At 37.0% G+C, this 27349-nt stretch overlaps 1 protein-coding gene across 1 annotated transcript; it reads left to right on the top strand.

The window, feature by feature from the left end:
• On the top strand, window positions 1–26479 carry LOC121377035 (protein ABHD13-like). The gene is made up of 7 exons (XM_041504877.1): window positions 1–364; window positions 6608–6830; window positions 11163–11263; window positions 16993–17246; window positions 19375–19479; window positions 22932–23039; window positions 23891–26479. The coding sequence occupies exons 1-7, from the start codon at window positions 130–132 to the stop codon at window positions 23981–23983; spliced, it is 1119 nt and encodes a 372-aa protein (XP_041360811.1). The 5' UTR covers window positions 1–129; the 3' UTR covers window positions 23984–26479.
• Window positions 26480–27349: the final 870 nt, after the last annotated feature.

The following is a 27349-nucleotide window of genomic DNA, read 5'->3' as shown; positions in this document are numbered from 1 at the left end:
ACCTTACGAATGTTTAGAAGTTTCGAATTTGTTTTAAAGCTTTGCTCTATTTGTGTCTGTGATATATACAGTAAAATAATCATGATATAGTGCCTTTGGAATTGTATAATAGTTTTGTGCTTTTCTGCTATGTCCTCAGAACAAACTGAAAGTGAAACGGAAGACAAAATCAAAATCAAAATGCCTGTCAAAACATCTGTGATTGGATCTGGTTTCGCTACCATCGAGTTGGTTAGCTCGCTGGTTATGGCTGTGTTGTCGAGGTTTTGGAAACTCTCGAGCACGGCGTTGCTGATTATTTTGCTTGTGTTTTGGTTTGAAGGCGGGCTGGGAGCGTCTTTCATGTTAATTCTAGCGGTGTTTGGTAAGTTAATAATTAGTTCATCGATCATTAACCTCGAGTGCATGCTTGTACTCTTACTCTAGTAACTCGAGTCACCTCCAGCCCTCCCCTTATTGATATTGATATGTAGCCTACATTGTAGGGGAAGGCTAGAGGAAACACTAAAACTACCGAGGTTTAGTTTGATTACTCTTCAGTCCACCAGTCATGACATTAATCTTACATTCTGTTAACCAGGAAGTATGGCGATCTCGCATGGAAACTAACTCGTATGAACGGAAAACTCGTATGGAAAACGAACTCGTATGGAAAAAATAACGGTGAACTCATATGGGGATGTATGGATATGCAGATATACTAACTTTGATATTTCTCTTAAATGTGTATTTTGACACTTGTTTTGTATACATGCTTCATATTTATGTCACCATCAGTCAACTATTTGCGTGTCAACCGCAGTTTGTGCGTCAACGGCAGTCACCTGTAATTAAAACACGCATGTCATTAGACTTATTTCCTGCAACAGAAACCGTAAACAATGCATGCATGTTTTGCGTTTCTCACCAGCCCGAACTTAAAAAACACTAGCCAATGCCATGGACGTTGGGCTAGCGGATTTGTCGAACTCTGCATAAAAACTACAAACAAGTTGCTATACAGTTATGGATATATCAGTTTGTTCACTGCATTTTCCCACATACGAGTTTGTCTTCCATACGAGTTCACTTGTGGATTTAAATACGACTTCACTGCATTTTCCCCCATATGAGTAAGTTTTCCATACGAGTTCACCGCAAGCCCGATCTCGCCCCGTGTCGATCTCGCCCTGGTGAAGTCGCCCCGGGCGAGTTCTCCAGGACTTATTTTCATCGTTAGGCGAAGTTATCATACATATTAGACTTGCTAGAAGACATATATTACAACATATATTATAGTATATATCTACTGTCATTATCAGCATGTTTTTGTGCCAAAACTACAGGGTTATACCACTTATACTACTATTTTTGTGTTGGGACACGCTGTGGAGAGATCGCCATATTTACTCCTGGACCGAACACCTAACGCATGTCCAGTTAAACGGCTCCTGTGAATTTACTAACTGGCGATATCTGGTTCGACTCATGCCACTGTTGCACATCCTGTGTTGCCACAGGGTGCAACCGCCACAGAGCAAACCCTCCTGACGTGGACGAACTGGATGATTGCAAATAAGGCATCCGTTAGCAGCCATATTTTGTAAATTCTATCTCAGTATTTGAAAGCGAATGGTATGGGTAACTTTATTTACGTGCCCCTATCCACGAAGGTTCAGGCACGCCCACTGCGGAATTAGCCTCTGACTTCGCCAGTAACTGACTCCGGAGCAGGGGGGGGGGGGGTAAGTTTGAAGTGGGCGGAATTTGGAAAAAAGCCATTTAGTTAGCGCGGACCGACTAGCAGACACTTCATAAACAAGAAGTAACACCGAGTGGGAGCCGTGTTCTGATTGGCTGAATTTCGATTCCTCGGTGAAGCCTGTTTTTTACCTAAGTCTACAAAGAGTACTGCATACCGATACATGTCTGGACTCTAAAATTTTAGCCAAAAATGGTTAAGACTGCTCGGCCGAAAAGTTTTAAGGTGATTTTGAGCAATTGAACGGGCGCCAAAATAAAATGCGTTAGACTACTTATAGAAAAATGAACATAAGAATTTAGAACTGCTTCCAAAACGTTTAAAGTCTAACTAGCCCAATAAAAAAGGTTGGTACTCACGGAGGTAAAGGTTGGTAGGAGGTTGGTATAACAGGACTCATGGTGAGGTGATGGACTGTCCAGGCCTGAAGTTGGGGAGTCCTTCAATCAGGACCTTGATATTCCTGTAGATGGCTGCCGGATATATATCTCTCAGCACTATCTTGAGGATACGATGGATAGTAGTATTGGTCATATCCGGTATCAAGAGTCCTTGCCTGTACAGTCCGTCCTGTTTTGCAGTCACGTGGATCTGGTTGCCAGTTCCTGTTGAGTGCAGTTGGTATTTCCCAATTCCGTTGGGTAGGTTTCGCCAGTTGTTCTCATTCCAGAGTCCCTTTAGTTGGTTGGTGTCTGTGAAGTCGCCGTGGATACAACCCTGCCATTTGGATGGGATGTTTTCACATACGATAGTCCATTTGGATTGGTCGAGTGTCCCCGGTTCGGAAACCGTTGACATCTTCCTCCTCTTGGACTCCCCTCCGGCTGCAGGGTCGGCAACAACATCATCATCAGTGGAAGGCGCTTGTGGGCTCGCTGGGGGGTCCGTCACGATGACGTGTCCAGTTTCCATCTCAGCAGGTGGGTCGTCAGGAGGGATCGCCACTGTCAGTGGAGCTGACAGCTTTGGTCCCCCCTGTTCCGCTCCTGGCGAGTGCTTCCGGTCAGAAACTGGGAGCGGCTGCGCAGAATGAACCGCCCCCGGTGGTTTAGCCACCGGGTTTGGATCACCCTGTCTCGCTCCCGTTGGTCTGATCTTCCTCTTCGGGGCAGGTGGGACCGCTCCTGGCGGTTGAGCCGCCAGGTTTGGTCCCCCCTGCGAAGTCTTAGGTCGCCGCCTCCGGTTCCTCCTCTTCGATCCTGATGAGTTGGTAGCTCCGTAACTCAAGGTTACAACAGCACTGTCTCCATTGTGTTCAATGCGGTACTTGACTAGTGGGCCAAGTACACGCAACACAGCCCCCAGGGTGGGGGGGAGAGAAATCACCACGTTCTCGCTAGACAACTTCATTGTCTGAAGGTCGAGGTAAGAAAAATGTGAAAGCGAATGATGTGTGCATATTTGTGAGAAGCTTTTTATAAAAGTTAATGGATTAAGAGGTTAACAACGTTAACTGATTAAAACAGCAGTGTAATTAATAGAACAAGGCATGTCTTGTGAGTTCTGTTATGACAGTGAATACTGTGCACACTGTAATCGGGGGTAATGGTGAACAGTTAATCAGTCAATCAAGATTAATCAAGTAATGATGGCATTAATTCAGTAAATTGTGAACGGTTATCAGTAACAGCACTTCCATGTTTAATTACCATTCACATTAATTACCACTGTTTAGTTTCAACCAAAGGATGTACTCACTCACAGTAACATACAATTTAATTGTGAATGCTGTACATTTATTTATTTACTGTAATGAAATAAACGAATATGCATCACTCAATAAAATCATAGTGATTGTTGAAGTGGAATGGACAGAACTAATAATTACGAATATATCACATTATACAAGAAAACAAACAAGTAAGTACTGTTTATGTATTTATTATTAATGAAATAATGGTTATATGCCTAACGAATGGCTCGCTGAGTAGTTAGTGAAATGTGGAAAAATTCTGACTATCTCGCCATAGCCTGGACATGCAAACTACAAAAATTACACATTACACAATAAAAACAAAACAATAAATGAATGTTGTCTTGTTCATATATTTATTATACCAAATTGAACCTCAAAGTGTGCACTTATGACAAATAGTTGCGTAGTAACGTGTGACAACTTCACCCAACATAAAAATGCTACACTGAGAAAATGAAATAATAAGAAATGTAAACTTAAAAAATGTTACATTACATGATGAAAACAAACCATAAATGTGTACTTTACGTGTATGTATTATAATAAACTGTACCCATGAAGATATTGTCAAGTAATATGTAGGCGACTTCGCCCAACAGAAATCCAAATCGTAGAAAATCCTGGCGATCTCGCCCCAGTCTGAAAAAGTGAAATACATGTATATCTAATAAATAACATGCGAATTCTGTCCATGTATTTATTATAAATAAACAACACTTATCATCGAGTAACGATGTATAGCAACCTCGTCTGTTCAGTACATACTTTAGTATTTAGTATACATCAAATAATCGTTAAAATGTAAACTTAAACAAGAAAAATCCTGGCGATCTCGCCCCGGCTTGCAAGTGAAATCATCAGAAATGTAAACTACCAATGTATTACATTTTACAAGAAAATCAAAACATGACTACTGCATATGTATTTACTTAATGAAGTAAACATTAAACTGCTTGTAACTTGAATATTGTTGAGTTATAATGTACTGGCGACTTCGCTAAACAGACATGCAACACGGAAGTAAATATGGCGATCTCGCCACAGCGTGTCCCAACACAAAAATAGTAGTATAAGTGGTATAACCCTGTAGTTTTGGCACAAAAACATGCTGATAATGACAGTAGATATATACTGTAATATATGTTGTAATGTATGTCTAATATTTATGATAACTTTGCCTAACAATGAAAATAAGTCCTGGTGAACTCACCCGGGGCGACTTCGCAAGGGCGAGATCGACACGGGGCGAGATCGCCAGGCTCCGTTAACCAGTACTTACGGGTCACCTGAAATATGCCAAAAACCCGTTTTTTGGCATATAAATTTACAATCAAAAAACCTTTTCGCAATCAAAAAACCGCACAAAAACCATAATTCTGCCAAAATTGTATCCAATAAGGTTTTTTATATACTTTATTGACAGTTTATCAATATTATATGATTTACAATTTATATGAAGCACAAATATTGTTGTCAGTCCTAAACATATGCATATGTCCGTTTCCGCCTTGTTTGTAAAATGAGGAACAGGACTGATTTTAGGGTCCGATTATATACTCCCAAGATACCCAAAAATACACCAAGACACCACACTTTTTTGTATTGGTGTACTCCCTGGGTGTATTGATATGCTGTTTATATTAAAGTTTTATTAGTAAACGTTAACAGAATATAAATATAAACCTTTATATAATTTCTGTTCTGTCACGCATTTGTGAGGTTTTTTGATTGGGAAATGGGTTTTTTATTGTAAATATTGTAAAGCGGGTTTTTGGTATATTTACACTCAAAAAACTTTTTCCCAATGAAAGAAAGAAAGAAAGAAATGTTTTATTTAACGACGAACTCATCACATTTTATTTACGGTTATATGGCGTCAGACATATGGTTAAGGACCACAGATTTTGAGAGGAAACCCATTGTCGCCACTTAATGGGCTACTCTTTCCGATTAGCAGCAAGGGATCTTTTATTTGCACTTCCCACAGACAGGATAGCACAAACCATGGCCTTTGTTGAACCAGTTATGGACCACTGTTAAAATGTACTGAGACAAAAATAAAGTGTAAGAATTTAGTACTACTGCTATTAACTTTAACTCCCAAGCTACGTTAAATGACGTGACGGTTACGCAATTCAGTTCGTATTGAAAGAAATTTTTTATTTAACGACGCACTCAACACATTTTATTTACGGTTATATGGCGTCAGACATATGGTTAAGGACCACACAGATTTTGAGAGGAAACCCGATGTCACCACTTAATGGGCTACTCTTTCCAATTAGCAGCAAGGGATCTTTTATTTGCACTTCCCACAGACAGGATAGCACAAACCATGGCCTTTGTTGAACCAGTTATGGACCACTGGTCAGTGCAAGTGGTTTACACCTACCCATTAAGCCTTGTGGAGCACTCACTCAGGGTTTGGAGTCGGTATCTGGATTAAAAAAACCATGCCTCGACTGGGATCTGAACCCAGTACCTACCAGCCTGTAGACCGATGGCCTGCCACGACGCCACCGAGGCCGGTTTTTCCCAATGAAAAAACGTCACTACAGCAATACCTATTGTTCGAAACAAATCTGTCCTGTTCCGCATTTTACAAACAAGGCGGAAACGGACGTATGCATATGTTTAGGACTAACAACAATATTTGTGCTTCGTGTAAATTGTAAATCATATAATATTGATAAACTGTCAATAAAATATATAAAAAAAAACTTATTGGATACGATTTTGGCAGAATTATGGTTTTTGTGAGGTTTTTTGATTGTGAAAAGGTTTTTTGATTGTAAATATGCCAAAAACCTGGGTGACCGGTACTTACTGAGTACCAATGCTACACAAAGAAACGAACATGCGCTGTACTTTCTTGTGGTGATTTTTGACTCATGGAGGCCCTAATATATTGTATATTTCCTTTCCTTTAATAACATTTACAATGGTTTCATTTTGTGTTTTTTTCTCGCAGATTTGTTCTAGTACTCGGGTATGTGTCAAGTTTGACCCTCGAGTACTCGAGTTCACTATTTTGGCCTCGTGGAAGCCCTACGGTAGTAATACACGGTGTATTTCCATTAATCCACAGCTTCTAGAATGTTTACAGACATGCACTAGCCATGGAATCAGTGATTTAAAACAATTCTTAGTCACAGGTCTTTTTCTCACAGGTTTGTTCTACTACTCCCAGGACATGTTACTGTATCACCCGGATGAGCCTCCTCACTCGCGCCTGTACGTCGAGATGCCAAACTCGCTGAACCTCCCGTACGACAGCCAGTACACGCGGACCCGCGACGGGACCAGCATCAACCTCGTACTTGTCAAACACACCGCCCCCGGGGCGCCCACCATCATCTACTTCCACGGTAATGCAGGGAATGTGGGACACAGGTACACAATGACAATCGGGGCTAGCTCTGGGCAGGCCATACGATTTAAAATTTCATGGCAAAAACTTTTTCCGTTCCGTGCCTTGTGGTAATGGGAACCCACTGGAAACTGTTTTAAAATATAATTATATATACATGTATTTATTGTTTTTGTTGAATAGTCGTACTCAATATAATTATATACATGTATTTATTGTTTTTGTTGAATAGTCATACTCAATATAATTATATACATGTATTTATCCTATAACTTACCCATGATATCCATGTCATAAACCCATGTGATAATTTTAGTGTACTACAGGGTTGAAAATTAGCGGTCTAAGAATTTTAGAAAGGTAGTTCACTGGGTGATCATCGATTTTAGTGTCTGGCAAGTATGGTACCAGTTAAAAAAGAAACACACCGATACTGAATCGAATATGACAAAAGACACCGCAACTACAGATGTGGCAGCAGAAGACCTAGAACATGTTCTATATTTTGACATCACCAACATAATTAATAAAGATAAAATTCACATAAAAACATATTCATTTATTAAGATTTAAATCCATACCGTCTCAAATAACATTTTATTGGCGGTAAAAGTGCAGTGTAAATTAAAAAAAAATTCTTCACAAATTACAATCAAACTGCATTGGTTAACTCTTTTTTTGTGTGATACAAGTTTCAAGGCAATTGATGGAACATCCAAGGTAATCTGAATGACACAACCATAATACATGATCAGAGCCGTATCTCTGCACAAAGTAAGAGTCGAATGGGCATTTAGCAAAATAGTGGATGATTCCATGGATCTCTGTCTAGAAGAACAGCCACTCCCGAGGAAATCATTTGCTGGGAATTTCACTCCTCTTGCATCACCACAAAATTTAATCGATCCCTCTTGCATTGCCACAAAGAGGACTGCCACTACCAGACTAGTTTACTAAAGCATGCACAGTTCTACCTTTAATATGTTTATTTTAATGGTACTTTGTTTATACTGGATTTCTTTTTCAATTTTTTTTCATTTGAGTTGGTATGGGTAAACTTAATGACATGTTTTTATATTAAGTTTTACTTTATTCATTATGAAGTTTTACTTTATTCATTATGAAGTTAAACGTCAATTCATCGGTTTTCTTTAACGCAAACGGTTTAATTATTAACAAAAACAAAAAAACCCACTCTAGTTTTAATTTTAGCTGTGCAGTTAATTCCAATGTAATAATTGGAGGGCTAATTGAATTTAAGAAGGGCCAGTAAGATTTTTCTTCCACTGGTCCTGATGGCAACCTTGGTTTTCATGCTAATTTTCAACCCTGGTATTAACCCGGTTAATAATGGTATGCAAATTTGCAAGGTCTCTTGGTAATATGTTGCTGTGGATGGGTCATTTGCCTACAAGCCATCAAGACCTGTATACTTGAGCGTAACGTTTTCAAAGCTTTAGTTAAAATGTGTGACATCAAATTAATTTGTGCTAATGGTGATGATGTCATATTACCGATGGCAGTGAGTTTAGTACTGTGATTTACTAAAAATTGAATTAAAATGTTATTTTGGAAGTGTTATAGGATAGATAGAATTCACTACTCATGTTTTTTTAATATGTAAAATTAAAATATCAACCTCCTCTAATTAATCGGTATTTGTCTTGGCAGAGCCTCGACAAATACCAATTAACATAGACTCGGTTGATATTTTCCATATTAAAAAACACTTGTGACAAATCCTGTATATTTTATTTTTGTTGAATAGTCATACTCAATATAACAATTATGGGAAACAAAATTTCGGTTCCGTGATTTTACCGACACCGTACCTGAAATAATTAATCTGGGACAGGAGAAAATTTTGCCAAATTATATGTTAAACTTCAAAAATTGCACAAATTTCCCAGTTATTTTCTTACAAAATATCTCTTATTTTATGTAATTATTTTGCTAATTTTAAAAAAATATTTGCGCTTGCATGCCATGTAAACAGTTATAAAGTTTGTTCTGTTTAAATAACGAGTCCACTAGAGAACATTGCTTTATTATTATTAATCATCGGCTATTGGATGTCAAACATTTGGTAATTCTGACGTATATATTAGTCTTAGAGAGGAAACCTGCTACATTTATCAGTTAGTAGCAAGGGATCTTTTATATGCACCATTCCACTGACAGGATAGCACATGCCATGTTCTTTGATATACCAGTCGTGGTGTACTGGCTGGAAAGAGAAATAGTGTAATGGGTCCACGGATGAAGAATTTTGTTTGAAGGTGTTTACATTTTCTTGTATGCCATATAAACAGCGTCACATTCAGTATGACTAGATTCCTAATAACAAATCTCTGATTCCTAATAAATCTCTGAAGATATTGAGATGACATTTAATTTTTGTATACAGCTTTATCAAGTACTGAACATTACAGATCAAGTTTACTTTTCAGGGCCTCGTTCCATGAAGCGATCTTAGCACTAAGATCACCTTAGTGCATAAGGTAGCTATGCACTTACGGTGATCTTAGGGCTAAGATCGCTTTGTGGAACGTGGCCCAGGGCAATTTACCCGTTTTTTAATAGCATTGAACTTGGAAGATTCGGAAATGTGTTGGGGCTGGTAGGGGACATGCATGCTTTAGCAGTACTCTCAGAATGCTTGTTGTTACAAACACTGCTATACAGTAACTGTCTTCTATATTCCTACAATGCCACAGACTTTGATAAAGAAAGAATGAATAAATGAGAAAAACAGTTTGTTTTGTTTAACCACGCCACTAGAGCACATTGATTAATTAATCATCTTTCCTGTAACTTACAGACATCTTGATTGTAGTAGAAAATTGCAGTAGTGTGCATGCTGACTAACTAACTAGTGTGGTTTACTGTTCTTTTGGTTTAATCAATAGTGTGTGCCTTGAGTTAATCACAAACAAAACAATCACACAAAAGGTTTTTCGTACAGTGTTGTGTGTCTCTTTAAATATAGCATCATGAATTATTAAATTAGTGTCTGACATCACTAAATTTGCTAACATTTTATGATCGATAACATTTCCTGATGTATAGTATATATTTATCCTATAACTTACCCATGATATCCATGTAATAAACCCATGTGATAATTTTAGTGTATTAACCCGGTTAATAATGGTATACAAATTTGCAACGTCTCTAGGTAATGTGTTGCTGTGGATGGGTCGTTTGCTTACAAGCCAACAAGACCTGTGTACCTGAGCGTAACGTTTTCAAAGCTTTAGTTAAAATGTGTAACGTCAAGCTAATTTGAGCTAATCGTGATGACGTCATATTATCAATGGAGGCGACTTTAATACTGTAATTTACTAAAAATTTAATTAAAATGTTATTTTAGAAATGTTATAGGATAAATAGAATTTGCTACTCCTGTTTTTTAAATATGTAAAATATCAACCACATCTAGGTAATCAGTATTTGTGTCCACAGAGCCTCTACAAATACCGATTAACATAGACTCGGTTGATATTTTCCATATTAAAAAATACTTGTGACAAATCCTCTATATATACATTTCAAAGCAAAAGCAACTCAAAACAGTGGGACGCTGCTGTTATGCATCCAGGGCTTCTAGATTATGGTAGCCCTACTCCATGGCTAGTGATATTCAATGTTGGGCTAGTATATAACTACTACTGCCATGCCCGACGGCTAGTGAATTTTTTTCCCCAAATGTTGCAGTTAAGTCTAGTTAGTAAATATGAATATCATGCCCCCACCCCAACTCCCCAGTATTAGTGTTTTAAAGCTGTATCTCCCTCTTTAGGTGACATATCTGGTTATTACTATTATTTAGTAAAATTGTATTAACTTAAAGTAAAGTAGGGCTAGTGGATTTTTAATCGTGGCTAGTAAAAAAATTTAATCACTGATCCCATGGCTAGTGAATTGTATACAGATTCTAGAAGCCCTGGCATCTATGAGACTGCATATTTGATTGGACATGTCTTTACCCCGCTGGCCAGTTCAGGGTTTGACAAATGTTTGAGAAAGTCACTCTCCCTCACAGAACATTTGGCTAGTGCCCTATGTATTATAGCAATACAGATGATAAATTCCACAAGCCCAGACCAAACATTCACTAGCCAGGACCGAGAGCTAGAGAATTTGTTGAATCAGGGCTAGCTCTGGCAGTCTCCAAATTCGCCAATAGTGAATTTTTGAAAACAATTGGCGAATCGTATTTTAAGTTGGCGAAATAATTTTACTATATTTTATTAAAAAATAACTGATTTTCAGATATTTTTTAAGTTTAATAGATACATTTTATTAACTGTAGGCTCATTACGTGTTTCTAGTCTAGTGTGTGTGTTTTGTAGGTTAATGAACATGTTTGGACTGTATCAGACCTGTGGTTGCAATGTGTTGATGGTGGAATACAGAGGGTTTGGGAAGAGTGACGGATCACCCACGGAACATGGTGAGTTTATTTTATAGATTTTTTCACCTTTGATACATGTGTGTATTAATTTTTTTTACAAATTTTATCATATCGTGAACTGTCAGAGTAGACATATTCAAGTCAACCAGTACATCATAGTTTGTTAACTAAGACCATGATACGCTACTTGTTTAAAAGCACTGCAACTAAGAGTAGACCTAGTCAAGTCAACCAGTACGTCATAGCTTGTTCACTAAGACCATGATACGCTACTTGTTTGAAAGCACTGCAACTAAGAGTAGACATAGTCAAGTCAACCAGTACGTCATAGCTTGTTCACTAAGACCATGATACGCTACTTGTTTGAAAGCACTGCAACTAAGAGTAGACCTAGTCAAGTCAACCAGTACGTCATAGCTTGTTCACTAAGACCATGATACGCTACTTGTTTGAAAGCACTGCAACTAAGAGTAGACCTAGTCATGTCAACCAGTACATCATAGCTTGTTCACTAAGACCATGATACGCTACTTGTTTGAAAGCACTGCAACTAAGAGTAGACATAGTCACGTCAACCAGTACGTCATAGCTTGTTCACTAAGACCATGATACGCTACTTGTTTGAAAGCACTGCAACTAAGAGTAGACCTAGTCAAGTCAACCAGTACGTCATAGCTTGTTCACTAAGACCATGATACGCTACTTGTTTGAAAGCACTGCAACTAAGAGTAGACATAGTCCAGTCAACCAGTACATCATAGCTTGTTCGCTAAGACCATGATACGCTACTTGTTTGAAAGCACTGCAACTAAGAGTAGACATAGTCAAGTCAACCAGTACGTCATAGCTTGTTCACTAAGACCATGATACGCTACTTGTTTGAAAGCACTGCAACTAAGAGTAGACATAGTCAAGTCAACCAGTACGTCATAGCTTGTTCACTAAGACCATGATACGCTACTTGTTTGAAAGCACTGCAACTAAGAGTAGACCTAGTCAAGTCAACCAGTACGTCATAGCTTGTTCACTAAGACCATGATACGCTACTTGTTTGAAAGCACTGCAACTAAGAGTAGACATAGTCAAGTCAACCAGTACGTCATAGCTTGTTCGCTAAGACCATGATACGCTACTTGTTTGAAAGCACTGCAACTAAGAGTAGACATAGTCACGTCAACCAGTACGTCATAGCTTGTTCACTAAGACCATGATACGCTACTTGTTTGAAAGCACTGCAACTAAAAGTAGAGAGAGCTAATAAAACTCAGTCATACACACTTCAAGATTAAAACGTTTTATGAGAAACACCTTTTCTGTTTCATGTCCTGATGTTATTGGTACACATGGAAAACAGTTTTCAGTAATCTTGGTGATGGTGGGTTATGTTACATGATAATGCAGGGATCGAACTTAACGATGGCAATTGGCGTAGGTAGAGAGCATCATCGACAACACTTTTGTGCTGTCAGTAAAGCTCCTCCACAATGACAAAATGTATACACCCGGTGTACAATACATGATCTGCCAATATTTAGCATTTGCATGTTTGAAATGTTTACATATATTTATTTGCTGCATAGTCACTTTTAAGACAATTGCCATAGGCAGGCTCAAAATTGCCATTGGTGGTCTGTTTCTTTTAAAAATTGCCGTGGGAAACAAATTCTTAATGTTTGAGCCCTGTGATGGGAAACATATTTTTTGTTGCCTGAATTTTGCCAATAAACTGCAAACATGGTACTGTTGCTTGTTACAGGTAGTTTGTGTAATTAAGCCACCAACAACACTATTGACTAATAGATTTGTATCTGAATTTTGAAGGAATACTAAATTAAGGCATTTTGGTCTGCTACAGACTTTCATCAAGATATATATTCAACATGAGTGCCACCTAGTGAGCTGGTGGTGTATTATTTATGTGACGTCACGTGAGACTGCTGGAAATAAGATAATGCTGGGTTTGGGATAGTGTATGGGGAAATTAGAACCTCTGAAATTTGTAGAAGAGCATTATATGGAATTAAAATCTTGAGATAAATTACAGGCTGCCCAGCGATCCTATGATTTTGTCTTTGTCCAATTTTTCCAACTTTTTCTTCAAAATACCTGTTTTCCTAGTTCTTCCTACTTTTTCTTCAAAATGCGCAAATTGCTGTTAAAGTGTGTTATTATAAAAGTCAACAGTTATGAATTTCTGTTCCCATCTTTATCGAATGAATCAATCACATCGATATCGCCAGTTTCATTTTTGTAAAGGCGGTGTATATTTTATTTGGCACCTAAGATACATGATTTTAATGATGAACACTACCACTTCCATTGTTTTTATAAGCAGTGATATCCCCCAAAATGAAAAGTTTCTAATATATTATACAGAATTGCTGAATAAATAAATGACAGAAAGTAAAAATCATGTTACAACCAATTAAATCAAAATATCAGACGATAGTTAGTGGACACAAACGACAGAATGACTGTTTTGACCATGTGACAAATTTGGCGCCAAATAAATTTATGGTTTTTCAGTCAAATATTGCTGAATCTATAAAAAATAAAATGTTTTCCTTGCTCATATAAAATATAACTTTTATTGTGTGTATCAAACATACAAATGGATACTGGTATGCATGGGTTACAATAGAGGAAGTTAAAAAGTTACGGGAACTGTCGTAAGCTACTGAAGTTTTTTATCAGTTGTTTTTTTAGTACACTGCAACTTGTTTCCTTTGATGTTAAGTGTGCAGACTGATCAGTTTGTTTTTCAGGGAAAATAGTGTGCATTTGAAACTAGCTGAGATAGGTGCTGTGAAATATAGTAGGGTGTGGGAAAATAAAGAGGGGCACTGAAAAAGTAAAGGAGGGCGGCAGAATGTGAATGGAGGGTGGCAAAATGCAATAACGGGGCAAGCTGCCATGCTTAAATGGAGCAGCGAGAACACTGACCACATAACAAATGTTAAAGTGTTTTCTCAATAATACCACTTTTTCGATTTAACACATTCATTTTCCTAGTATGAGCATGAATAATGTCTCTACCAGGGTTGAAAATTAGCAGCCGCCCATGGCGACCTTTATTTGCTACAGGTGACTAAGAATTTTACAAAGGTAGTCTGTTGGGCAACCATCGATTTTAGGGTCTGGCGAGTATGGTAACAGTTAAAAAGGAAACACACTGAAACTGAATTGAATGTAACAAAACACACTACAGATCTGGCAGCAGAAGACACAGAACATGTATTACACAGCCAAAATAATGAATAAAGATAACATTCATATAAAAACATTAATTTATAAATTTTTAAACCCATACCATCTCAAATAACATTTTATTGGGAGTAAAAGTTCAATGTAAACAAAAACAAACATTAGTTACAAATTACCATCAAACTGCAAACATCAAACTCTTTTTTTTTTCTGATACTTATTTTAATGCAATTGATGGAACATACAAAGTAATCTGAATGACAAACCTGTAATACATTATCAGGGCCGTATATCTGCACAAAGCAGAGTCGAATGGGCATTTGGCAAAATAGTGGATGATTCCATGGATCTCTACATGTATCTAGTGCCTGTGTATATGAGAAAAGCTGTGTAAAGTAACATTTACATTAACATTATTTATACTGAATTTCTTTTTCAATTTTTTTTATTTGAGTTGTAATGGTTTAAAAGTTAAATAACATGTTTTTATATGAATTTTAACTTGATTCATTATGAAGTTAAACGCCAATTCATCGTTTTTCTTTCCATACATTTCATTTCAACTTATTTTTGTGCTTATATCCAATTAACATTCAAGCACGCTGTCCTTGGCACACACCTCAGCTATCTGGGCTGTCTGTCCAGGGCAGTGGGTTAGTTGTTATTTGGTTAGTGAAAGAGAAGAGGGTGTAGTGGCCTTACACCTACCCATTGAGCCCTTAAAAACTCGCTCTGGGCTGGAGCCGGTACCGGGCTGCGAACCCTGTGCCTACCAGCCTGTAGTCTGATGGCTTAACCAATACCCCACCGAGGCTGGTCTTTTAATACAAACGGACTATATATGGTGAGCACATAGTTATTATTCAACAAAAAAAACATTCTAGTTTTGAGTTTTGCTGTGCAGTTAAATTTCAGTGTGATAATTGGAGGGCTAGTTGAATTTGAGAAGGGCCAGTAAGATTTTTCTTAAACTGGCCCTGCTGGCGACCTTGATTTTCATGTTAATTTTCAACCCTGCTCTACATACTGTTTCAGTCCTACTTTTGTCTTACTTTTTCCTTCTATTTTCCTACATTTGTCCTACTTTTTCTATATTTTCAATCCTACTTTTTCTATATTTTCAATCCTACTTTTGTCCTACTTTTTCATAAGTGTGTGCTGAACAGCCTGAAATTATATTTTAGTGGTTTTAGCTAGCAGGGTTTCTGCCAGAGGGTGCCGAGGGTGAAACTATGTACTCTAAAATCCAAGTTAATGGAGACATTTTAATAATTTTTAAAAATGTTATGTAGTTTAAAATTTGTCACAATACATGAAATACAGCACCCAATTTCAAAAGACTTAAAAGCTTTAAGCACCTTGTAGGAGCACATGTGATCTGTTTTGTTTCTATTACGGTCTCTCAAATTATTTTCTGGCAGACACCACTAGAGCAAATTGATTTATTAATCATCAGCCATTGGATGTCAAGCATTTGGTAATTCTGACATATAGACTTAGAGAGAAAACGCTCCACCTTTTTCCATTGGATGCAAATGATCTTTTTATATGCACTAGCCCACAGATAGGATAGCACGTACTACAGCCTTTGATATACCAGTCATTGTACACTGGCTTAAAACAAGAAATAGCCCGATGGGTCCACCGACGGGGATCGATCCTAAACCGACCGTAATGCTTTACTACTGGCTGCGTCCTGTCCCTTTCTTTAGTCTGTGTCGATCTGCATCTGTTGGTGACTTGTTACAGATTGATTGGAAACCAATCATTATGGGTTTATACAGTTGAGAATGTTAATGTTATTAATCCCCTATCAGTCCAAGGGGAAGTGACTCTGGACCGGTAGGGGACTCTAGGTTTTATCTGTTTGTCTGTTCGTCTGTCCCACATATGGTTTTCCGGATGGGGTTTTTTTCCCACAATGCCTTGATCTGTTGAGCTGATAATTTATGTATAGCTGTATCATATAATGTTACAGATCAAGTTTGACTTTCATGGCGATTTACACATTTTTGTCACAGTTATGGCCCTTGAACTTAGGAGATACTAAAATATCTTTTCCGGATTTTGTATTTCCATGCCTCAAGATATTGAGCTGAAATTTTGTGTATAGCTTTATCATGTTCAGTTACTGGTCAAGTTTAACTTTCATGGTGATTTACCCATTTTTAACAGAGTTATGGCCCTTGAACTTAGAAGATAAGAAAATTTGTTGGGCCAGGTAGAGAACATTTCTTGTTTTAGCAGTACTCTTAGAAGGCTTGGGGGGTTTTTCTGGTAGTAAATTAAATTATTTGGTAGAAATGTTTCTGTCTGCATATTGTAAAATATATTTGTATATATATTGTAATATATATGCATTTCAAACAAATCAAAGCAAGAGTTAGTAAAAAATAATAATTAAGTTACAGACCAAGTTTAACTTTCACGGCGATTTACCAATTTTTGACATAGATGTGACTCTAGAAAATGTGTAGGTTGTGGTAGGGTTTGGACATGTATTGCTTTAAATAGTAGTACCCTAAGAACGCATGTTTGATATTATTATCATTATTATTTTTCAGGTTTATACCAAGACGCTGAGGCTGCCATGGATTTCTTGTTCAAAAGATCCGATATAGACAAAAAGAAAATATTTATTTTTGGACGCTCACTGGGTGGCGCTGTGGCAATTCACCTAGTTGCTCAACCCTACTATGCCAGCCTGGTCGCGGGACTGATACTGGAAAATACATTTACGTCGGTTCCCGAGATAGCCAAGTCTTTATTTAACCTGGCGTTTTTAAAATATGTACCCACCTGGTGTTTTAAGAACCAGGTAAGCTTGTTTGAACTGGGTAGAAAACATTTTGATTATATAATAATTCTTTAATATAATGCATATAATAAATTTTTAATATATTGATGGACAAACAAAATAAGAAATAATTTAATACACACACACACTTACATACATTTATTACCGTTTAGGTAAATTTCATGCATTTTGATTGGTCAGTAGTGAATGCATACCACAAGTACACTCTGTCATTTGTGGGAAAATACAGAATTTTCCAGGGTGTACGAAATGTCACGTGACTTGCTCAACTAGTTGTACAAAAATACAACCTGGATGAGACCCAAAAAAATTCTCCAACATGCCTCACTGATTGAATTTGTTAAAAGTCTTTAATTCATTATGAATTGGAATACCACATTTCGGTAAATTTCATTTTTACTGTTTATTTGAAGATTTCTTGAGCACGTTTATCAAAAACTAAATTGCTAGATTTTAGGTTTTTTGCATGTTAAAAGTTAATGCTAGAATTTGCCATTGCATATCAGTTAATTACCATGTTAGAACTTGGTCTAATTATGACGAACATATTTTAAGTAATAACTTGACATGCTTTTTAACAGGTTCTACAAATGAGTAAAACACAACAAATATTTGTGTTCACCAGCAGGTGTTTGATTTTGTTTTGCCGATACGATTACAACATAATCATAAACATTTAAAATTTGCAAGATAATAAAGCACTAAGAGTTGTCTCCCTTTGCGAAAACACGGTTTGAAATGATTTCAAGGTGAAACCACCTGGAATCCTTGTTTCACTCTTAATACCCAAAGAGCTAACAAAAAATCCAGTAATACCTTGCATAGTTATTTCTTAACCAACAAATTCAATATATTTTGAGGTTGTGTTATGTTATTAAACTCAAAATGTGTATGTACTTTATTTAAAAGTTTGACTGTTGGTGTAATTTAGTTTAATTATAAAACAAAGATCTAAAAGGTAATAAATTTGTTATGCATTTTTTTGACAGGCGTACAGGATTGTACACCTGTCAAAAAACAGCGTAACTAATAGTACATGTAGATATATATATAAACAATGAAGTTTCTTTTGTTTAACAACACCCCTGTTTGGGATTGATCCCTGTCGGTTGACTATTTCTTGTTCCAGCCAGTGTACCATGACTGGTATACCAAATTGGGGGGGGGGGGGGGGGGGGGTCCTGTGCCCATCCTACTTGAAGACAAAAATAATTGGGGTTTTTTTTCCAACACTATATAAAAAAAATTAAAATCTGATTTGTGCCTCCACCCCTCAAGAGACCCCTCCCCCAACTTCCATATGTTGTTCCTACAGGCTTCAAGTCTATATATCAGAATTATCCAATGTTGGACATAGTTAAATAGATTGTCAATAGTTAATAATTAATTAATCAATCAGTGTTTCTGCCAGAATGAAATTTTGGGGTATGGTGCTATAGAACTGAATACAACCAGAAAGAAAATAGGTTAAAATTAGGGATAGGGTTAAGAAAATCATACAGTAATGATAAGGGTAATTAATTTTATCAAAAGGTTAACTTTAAAAAATCTGCAAAAACAATTTGGGTATGGCGCCATACTCGTTTTACCTCTGGCAGAAATCCTGTCAATGTGCTTTAGTGCCAGTGCCGCTGTTAAACACAACAAGCAAACTGAATATTAGATGTCCACATCTGTCACAATTATTTATTGTCCAATAGTCGATGATTAATTAATCAATGTGCTCCAGTTGTGTATTTAAACAAAATAAACTAACTTAAGTCTATGTGAGAGAATTATCAAATGCTTGACATCCAATAGTAGATGATTTACTTAATCGATGTTCTCCAGTTGTGTATTTAAACAAAATAAACTAACTTAAGTCTATGTGAGAGAATTATCAAATGCTTGACATCCAATAGTAGATGATTTACTTAATTGATGTTCTCCAGTTGTGTATTTAAACAAAATAAACTAACTTAAGTCTATGTGAGAGAATTATCAAATGCTTGACATCCAATAGTAGATGATTTACTTAATCGATGTTCTCCAGTTGTGTTGATAAACAAAACAAACTAAAAAAAACTGAACTTTATCTTGAAAATATTGATTTTGAACCAGTAATAATTATTCTCACTTTCAATTTCAGTTTCAGTCGCTCAAGCTGATACCAAGAATCCGACTACCAACGTTGTTTCTGTCCGGTTTAGGGGACCAGTTGGTTCCTCCGAGAATGATGAAAGATATGTACGAGGTGCGTTTCTTTTGTCGCAGTTAGATGTGTAGCTATTGGCAGTCAAGGTAGCTCAGTTGTACAATGTTCGTCTGATGTGCCATCGCTCTAGGATCGATCCCCGTCATTGGGTCCATTGGGCTATTTCTCCTTCCAGCCAGTGCTCCACAACTGGTGCAACAAAGTCCATGGTATGTATTATCCTCTTTGTGGGATGGTGCATATAAAATATCCCATGCTGCTAATCGAAAAGAGTAGCCCATGAAGTGGCAACAGCAGGTTTCCTCTCTCAATATCTGTGTGGTCCATAACCATATGTTCGACGCCATATACCTGTAACTGTAAATAAAATGTGTTGAGTGCATCGTTAAATAAAACCGTTCCTTCCTTTCTTCTATTGGCCGTCAAAGGTCAACTGCAGGGTCCGAAATGCATTTTTTTCATAATTCTAAAAACACACATTTGGCTGAAAAGTAATGGTTATTGAGACACGCTCTGGTTATTTTAAACGGTATTTTCTCTGTTTGAACATCACAGACTTTAGCTTCTCTCTGTTATAACCGTATCCAAATGTGTATTGCAGGTGTCCATATTCACTGGCTGAAACTAGGGCCTGCGCATTGAACTCAGTTATTGCATGATTCTCATTTCTAGCTTTCTGCATATAATTATTTGAAGAATGTAAGCTGAGATTATGCACCAGTCTTTTCAGTTGTAAAATTCAGGTGCAGTGAAACCCCTCTAAACTGGGCACCCTCAAGACCAAAACAAATGTCCAGTTTTAAGAGGGATCCAGTTTAGAGAAGTTTAGTTCTGTCCTGGGCCCAATTTCACAAAACATCGTAAGCCTAGTTTTGTATGTAAACGTAAATCTACAACTAAACATCGTACGCCTAGTTTTGTATCTAAAAGTAAATCTACGACTAAACATCGTAAGCCTAGTTTTGTATGTAAACGTAAATATCTACGACTAAACATCGTAAGCCTAGTTTTGTATGTAAACGTAAATATCTACGACTAAACATCGTAAGCCTAGTTTTGTAGGCTATGTAAACGTAAATATCTACGACTAAACATCGTAAGCCTAGTTTTGTATGTAAACGTAAATCTACGACTAAACATCGTAAGCCTAGTTTGGTACGTAAACGTAAATCTACGACTAAACATCGTAATAGGCTTCTGGTTTTTAAAATACTCCATTTTCTGTAATGACATGTCTAAATGAATGTCTGGTATAACTGCTAGTTGTAGACATAAACTTACGATGTTTAGTGTAATAGGCTTCTGGTTTTTAAAATACTCCATTTTCTGTAATGACATGTGTAAATGAATGTCGGGTATAACTGCTAGTTGCAGACATAAACTTACGATGTTTAGTGTAATCGGCTTCTGGTTTTTAAAATACTCCATTTTCTGTAATGACATGTGTAAATGAATGTCGGGTATAACTGCTAGTTGCAGACATAAACTTACGATGTTTAGTGTAATCGGCTTCTGGTTTTTAAAATACTCCATTTTCTGTAATGACATGTGTAAATGAATGTCGGGTATAACTGCTAGTTGTAGACATAAATTTACGATGTTTAGTGTAATCGGCTTCTGGTTTTTAAAATACTCCATTTTCTGTAATGACATGTGTAAATGAATGTCGGGTACAACTGCTAGTTGTAGACATAAACTTACGATGTTTAGTGTAATAGGCTTCTGGTTTTTAAAATACTCCATTTTCTGTAATGACATGTCTAAATGAATGTCGGGTACAACTGCTAGTTGTAGACATAAACTTACGATGTTTAGTGTAATAGGCTTCTGGTTTTTAAAATACTCCATTTTCTGTAATGACATGTCTAAATGAATGTCGGGTATAACTGCTAGTTGTAGACATAAACTTACGATGTTTAGTGTAATAGGCTTCTGGTTTTTAAAATACTCCATTTTCTGTAATGACATGTGTAAATGAATGTCGGGTATAACTGCTAGTTGTAGACATAAACTTACGATGTTTAGTGTAATAGGCTTCTGGTTTTTAAAATACTCCATTTTCTGTAATGACATGTGTAAATGAATGTCGGGTATAACTGCTAGTTGTAGACATAAACTTACGATGTTTAGTGTAATAGGCTTCTGGTTTTTAAAATACTCCATTTTCTGTAATGACATGTGTAAATGAATGTCGGGTATAACTGCTAGTTGTAGACATAAACTTACGATGTTTAGTGTAATAGGCTTCTGGTTTTTAAAATACTCCATTTTCTGTAATGACATGTGTAAATGAATGTCGGGTATAACTGCTAGTTGTAGACATAAACTTACGATGTTTAGTGTAATAGGCTTCTGGTTTTTAAAATACTCCATTTTCTGTAATGACATGTAAATGAATGTCGGGTATAACTGCTAGTTGTAGACATAAACTTACGATGTTTAGTGTAATAGGCTTCTGGTTTTTAAAATACTCCATTTTCTGTAATGACATGTGTAAATGAATGTCGGGTATAACTGCTAGTTGTAGACATAAACTTACGATGTTTAGTGTAATCGGCTTCTGGTTTTTAAAATACTCCATTTTCTGTAATGACATGTCTAAATGAATGTCGGGTATATCTGCTAGTTGTAGACATAAACTTACGATGTTTAGTGTAATAGGCTTCTGGTTTTTAAAATACTCCATTTTCTGTAATGACATGTGTAAATGAATGTCGGGTACAACTGCTAGTTGTAGACATAAACTTACGATGTTTAGTGTAATAGGCTTCTGGTTTTTAAAATACTCCATTTTCTGTAATGACATGTGTAAATGAATGTCGGGTATAACTGCTAGTTGTAGACATAAACTTACGATGTTTAGTGTAATAGGCTTCTGGTTTTTAAAATACTCCATTTTCTGTAATGACATGTGTAAATGAATGTCGGGTATAACTGCTAGTTGTAGACATAAACTTACGATGTTTAGTGTAATCGGCTTCTGGTTTTTAAAATACTCCATTTTCTGTAATGACATGTCTAAATGAATGTCGGGTATAACTGCTAGTTGTAGACATAAACTTACGATGTTTAGTGTAATAGGCTTCTGGTTTTTAAAATACTCCATTTTCTGTAATGACATGTGTAAATGAATGTCGGGTACAACTGCTAGTTGTAGACATAAACTTACGATGTTTAGTGTAATAGGCTTCTGGTTTTTAAAATACTCCATTTTCTGTAATGACATGTGTAAATGAATGTCGGGTATAACTGCTAGTTGTAGACATAAACTTACGATGTTTAGTGTAATAGGCTTCTGGTTTTTAAAAATGGACTCTGTAAACATCCGGTTTTGAGTGAATTCTGGTTTACAGAGGGTCCTGTCTTGAGAGGGTTGACTGTATATGCAGGTGTATGTTGTTGACTGTATATGCAGGTGTATGTTGTTGTTTCAGGTCAAACAGATGCAACATGTATTACAAATGTTTTACTCAGTTGTATGTGTATTACAGCATTCGGGAAGTTCTTTGAAGCAGTTTTCTCAGTTTGAGCAGGGGACTCACAATGAGACCTGGACGTGTCCCGGTTACTACGAAACAATTTTAAAGTTTGTTAAAGAGGTTAGTGTAAAAGAAGTGTTGGTATAAAGTTCTCCTATTGGCAGTAGTTAGTGGCAATTTCCATATTACCGGGCTCGAAACAGGAAGAAAAATATGACCTGCTATTATTTGTTAAAAATAGATGAAAAAAAACATGCCCTGCTAAGAAAAAACTATGGCCTGCTGTTAAAGGGACATTCCTGAGTTTGTTGCATTGTAAAATGTTTCTAACTAAAAAAATATTTCAGCGATTAAACTTGCATATTAAATATATTTTCTTGTTTAGAATATCAGTGTTTGTATATTCAATGTGTTTGTAGTCATCTTAATATTTGTAAGAAGCCCAAACTGGATTTTATCTTCAAATAATTTTGCACTACAAAACAAATATTTTAGGAAATAAAATTAAATTTACACTAGTATAAATATTAGAACGATCAGAAACATGTTTAGTATACAGCCACTAATATGTTACGCAGGAAAATGTATTTGCTATGTAATTACAATCGTTAAAAAGTCTCTCTTAGTCGATAACATCTTAAAAATTGCAGCAAACTCAGGAATGTCCCTTTTATAACACAGTATGGGGTGTGGGGAAGGTTTGCGATAGTGTGAAATCTTAGGATGTCTGAGATGTATTTTAGAGCATTATGGGATCAAGATAACCGAATCACACAAGGTACATTCCACATGAGATAATGATGCACACATCCAGTTCTTAAAAAATTACCCCCTTTCCCCTCCACTTCAGACACCTCAGTAAAAGACTACAAGTTTCTAGTCGACAATTTCTTGTTCCAACATTATTTGTATACTGTATTGCTGTACCACTACATAGGTCTCTAAGAGTTGTTTCCCTTTATTATTTGCAGGTGTTGTCGCGAGGTCCAGAAGACGCTAGTAGCTCTCGTGTAGAGAATTCCATTTCCGTGAACATTGACACAAAGGGAATCAAGACAGTTTAAATCTGTGATCACTTAGACAGATGTGTACATTTTTATTAAGTATAAATTATTCATAAATGATTTATAAATACACCGCAGGGTAGATTGATAGAATCTGGGCGGCCTTTTGAGGAATTCATGGTCAGGGGCCGTTGGTACAAATTTGTGGGAAAAGGTGTTTTCTTATACTGGTTTGCTTCTTGGTAATTGAGACCATTATCTATGCATACTAGCCACTCATTTATGGCTTAATTTGGGCCCCAGAAATTATCTGACTCTGTGACATAGAACCCCAATATACTGCAAAGATGTCCAATATTAATTTAAAGACAGAACATCTGGACACAACAAAGAACAGTCAGAGAAAAACTTTGACTGCAGAGTTCATGGAGGTGGTAAAACTTCCAAACTGAATTTTCTAAAGTGCATTAAGAAACTGAATGCAGAAGAAGAAATGAAATAAATGTTATTGGGTCTTTGAATGATAAACACATTTAATTAAACATGTCATTGAAAAAAACACTGAATATAGTCCAAGGCCAAAAATAGGCGTGGAGAATTATAAACTCCCCGGCAAACTCCACAGCTAAAAACTCCCCGGCATTGCTGATGTCCGTGGGCAATTGCAGGGGTTGTCTATGACTGTTCGTACCAATGCTAATTATAAACTCCCTGGCATTGCTGATGTCCGTGGGCAATTGAAGGGTTGTCTATGACTGTTCATACCAATGCTAATTATAAACTCCCCGGCATTGCTGATGTCCGTGGGCAATTGCAGGGGTTGTCTATGACTGTTCGTACCAATGCTAATTATAAACTCCCCGGCATTGCTGATGTCCGTGGGCAATTGAAGGGTTGTCTATATCTGTTCGTACCAATGCTAATTATAAACTCCCCGGCATTGCTGATGTCCATGGGCAATTGAAGGGTTGTCTATGACTCTTCGTACCAATGCTAATTAAAAACTCCCCGGCATTGCTGATGTCCTTGGGTAATTGAAGGGTTGTCTATGACTCTTCGTACCAATGCTAATTAAAAACTCCACGTCATTGCTGATGTCCGTGGGCAATTGAAGGCTTGTCTATGACTGTTCGTACCAATGCTAATTAAAAACTCCACGTCATTGCTGATGTCCTTGGGTAATTGAAGGGTTGTCTATGACTGTTCGTACCAATGCTAATTAAAAACTCCCCGGCATTGCTGATGTCCGTGGGCAATTGAAGGCTTGTCTATGACTGTTCGTACCAATGCTAATTAAAAACTCCACGTCATTGCTGATGTCCTTGGGTAATTGAAGGGTTGTCTATGACTCTTCGTACCAATGCTAATTAAAAACTCCACGTCATTGCTGATGTCCGTGGGCAATTGAAGGGTTGTCTATGACTCTTCGTACCAATGCTAATTAAAAACTCCCCGGCATTGCTGATGTCCATGGGCAATTGAAGGGGTTGTCTATGACTGTTCGTACCAATGCTAATCATAAACTCCCCGGCATTGCTGATGTCCGTGGGCAATTGCAGGGCTTGTCTATGACTCTTCGTACCAATGCTAATTAAAAACTCCCCAGCATTGCTGATGTCCGTGGGCAATTGAAGGGGTTGTCTATGACTGTTTGTACCAATGCTAATTAAAAACTCCCCAGCATTGCTGATGTCCTTGGGCAATTGAAGGGGTTGTCTATGACTGTTCATACCAATGCTAATTATAAATTCCCCGGCATTGCTGATGTCCATGGGCAATTGAAGGGTTGTCGATGACTGTTCTTACCAATGCTAATCATAAACTCCACGGCATTGCTGATGTCCGTGGGCAATTGAAGGGGTTGTCTATGACTGTTCGTACCAATGCTAATTAAAAACTACACGGCATTGCTGATGTCCTTGGGTAATTGCAGGGGTTGTCTATGACTTCGTACCAATGCTAGTTATAAACTCCTCAGCATTGCTGATGTCCTTGGGCAATTGAAGGGGTTGTCTATGACTGTTCATACCAATGCTAATTATAAACTCCACGGCATTGCTGATGTCCTTGGGTAATTGCAGGGGTTGTCTATGACTGTTCGTACCAATGCTAATTAAAAACTCCACGGCATTGCTGATGTCCTTGGGTAATTGCAGGGGTTGTCTATGACTGTTCGTAACAATGATAATTAATGCCTACCATAAACGGTATTGCTGATGTCCATGGGTAATTGCAGGGGTTGTCTGTGACTGTTCATACCAATGCTAATTTAAATAATGATAATAAATTATTTTTATGGTAGGCAAGACGTATAATTCTGTTTATGGTAGACAAGACATGTAATTCTTCGGAATTCTTGTTTTATTTATATTTAGATGAATGTTTTGAGGTAGTGATATCTCTTGTTATTAGACCCCTACTGGTTCAACTAGAGGGGACTATAGGTTTCATCTCTGTCCTGTATGTCTGTCTGTCTGTCTGTCTGTCACACATTGTTTTCTGAATATATTTCTTTAACAATGCCTCAAGATATTAAAATTAAATTTTGTGTATAGCTTTATCGTGTACTTTTACAGATCAAGTTTGAATTTCATGGCAATTCACCCATTTTTCACAGAGTTTTGGCCCTTGAAATTGGGAGATATGAAAATTTATTTGCCTGATTTTATTTTTCTCAATGTCTGAAGATATTGAGATTAAATTTTGTGTGTGTATATATTTATATATCATGTACTGTTACAGATCAAGTTTAACGTTTATGGCGATTTACCAATTTTTCACAGAGTTATGGCCCTTGAACTTAGGGGATACGGACATTTGTTGGGCCCGATAGGGGACATGTATTGCTTTAGCAGTATTCTCAGAATGCATGTTTAAGTATTCTGTTACAAAACGTTTAAGTTAATATGGAGAATGTTTATTGTGATAATCACAGTTACTGCTCTGTTATTCTTGAAACACAAATATGCTATATTTTGTAAGTAAAAACTTCTTTTTAAATTATACATGTTCTGTTTTGCTTTTGTAACATTGTGTGTGTATGTATATCTCGGGGGGGGGGGGGGGGGGGGGGGGGGTTCACGCTCATTTTTTTTTTCCAGGGGAGACTGCATGCTGATTTGTTTTTGCCCGAATTGAATGAAAGTGACCGAACCTGGATAACAACGTTTATTCATTTAATATTTGCATCATTACCAAACAGCTATCTGGACTGGTTTTTACATGGATGATAACTAATATTGTGAGAAGAATGTAGGAAATAATCCTGTAGGTTTTCAGACCAGGTGATTTTGCCAGAATACGAAGATTTGCTCGGTTGTTGGTGGACAGTAACTGTTGACTCCGTGATCCCCAGTCTCGTCCACCTGTGTACTGTTACTCTATTGATTATAATATAAAAAGCATTTGAGTGTATTATAGTGACAT

The sequence above is a fragment of the Gigantopelta aegis genome, chromosome 7 (assembly GCF_016097555.1).
Source record: "Gigantopelta aegis isolate Gae_Host chromosome 7, Gae_host_genome, whole genome shotgun sequence".
Taxonomy (NCBI): domain Eukaryota; kingdom Metazoa; phylum Mollusca; class Gastropoda; order Neomphalida; family Peltospiridae; genus Gigantopelta; species Gigantopelta aegis.
Note: the sequence above shows the minus strand (reverse complement) of the source record. Positions and strands in the feature narration are given on the sequence as shown.

What these genes read in the sequence shown, in the direction of transcription:
- LOC121377035 (XM_041504877.1), top strand. Translation starts at nt 130, where the DNA reads ATGTCCTCAGAACAAACTGAAAGTGAAACGGAAGACAAAATCAAAATC. An exon ending in TGATGAAAGATATGTACGAG is followed by an intron (nt 19,480 to 22,931) that starts GTGCGTTTCTTT and finishes TGTGTATTACAG; the next exon opens with CATTCGGGAAGTTCTTTGAA. An exon ending in TTTTAAAGTTTGTTAAAGAG is followed by an intron (nt 23,040 to 23,890) that starts GTTAGTGTAAAA and finishes TATTATTTGCAG; the next exon opens with GTGTTGTCGCGAGGTCCAGA.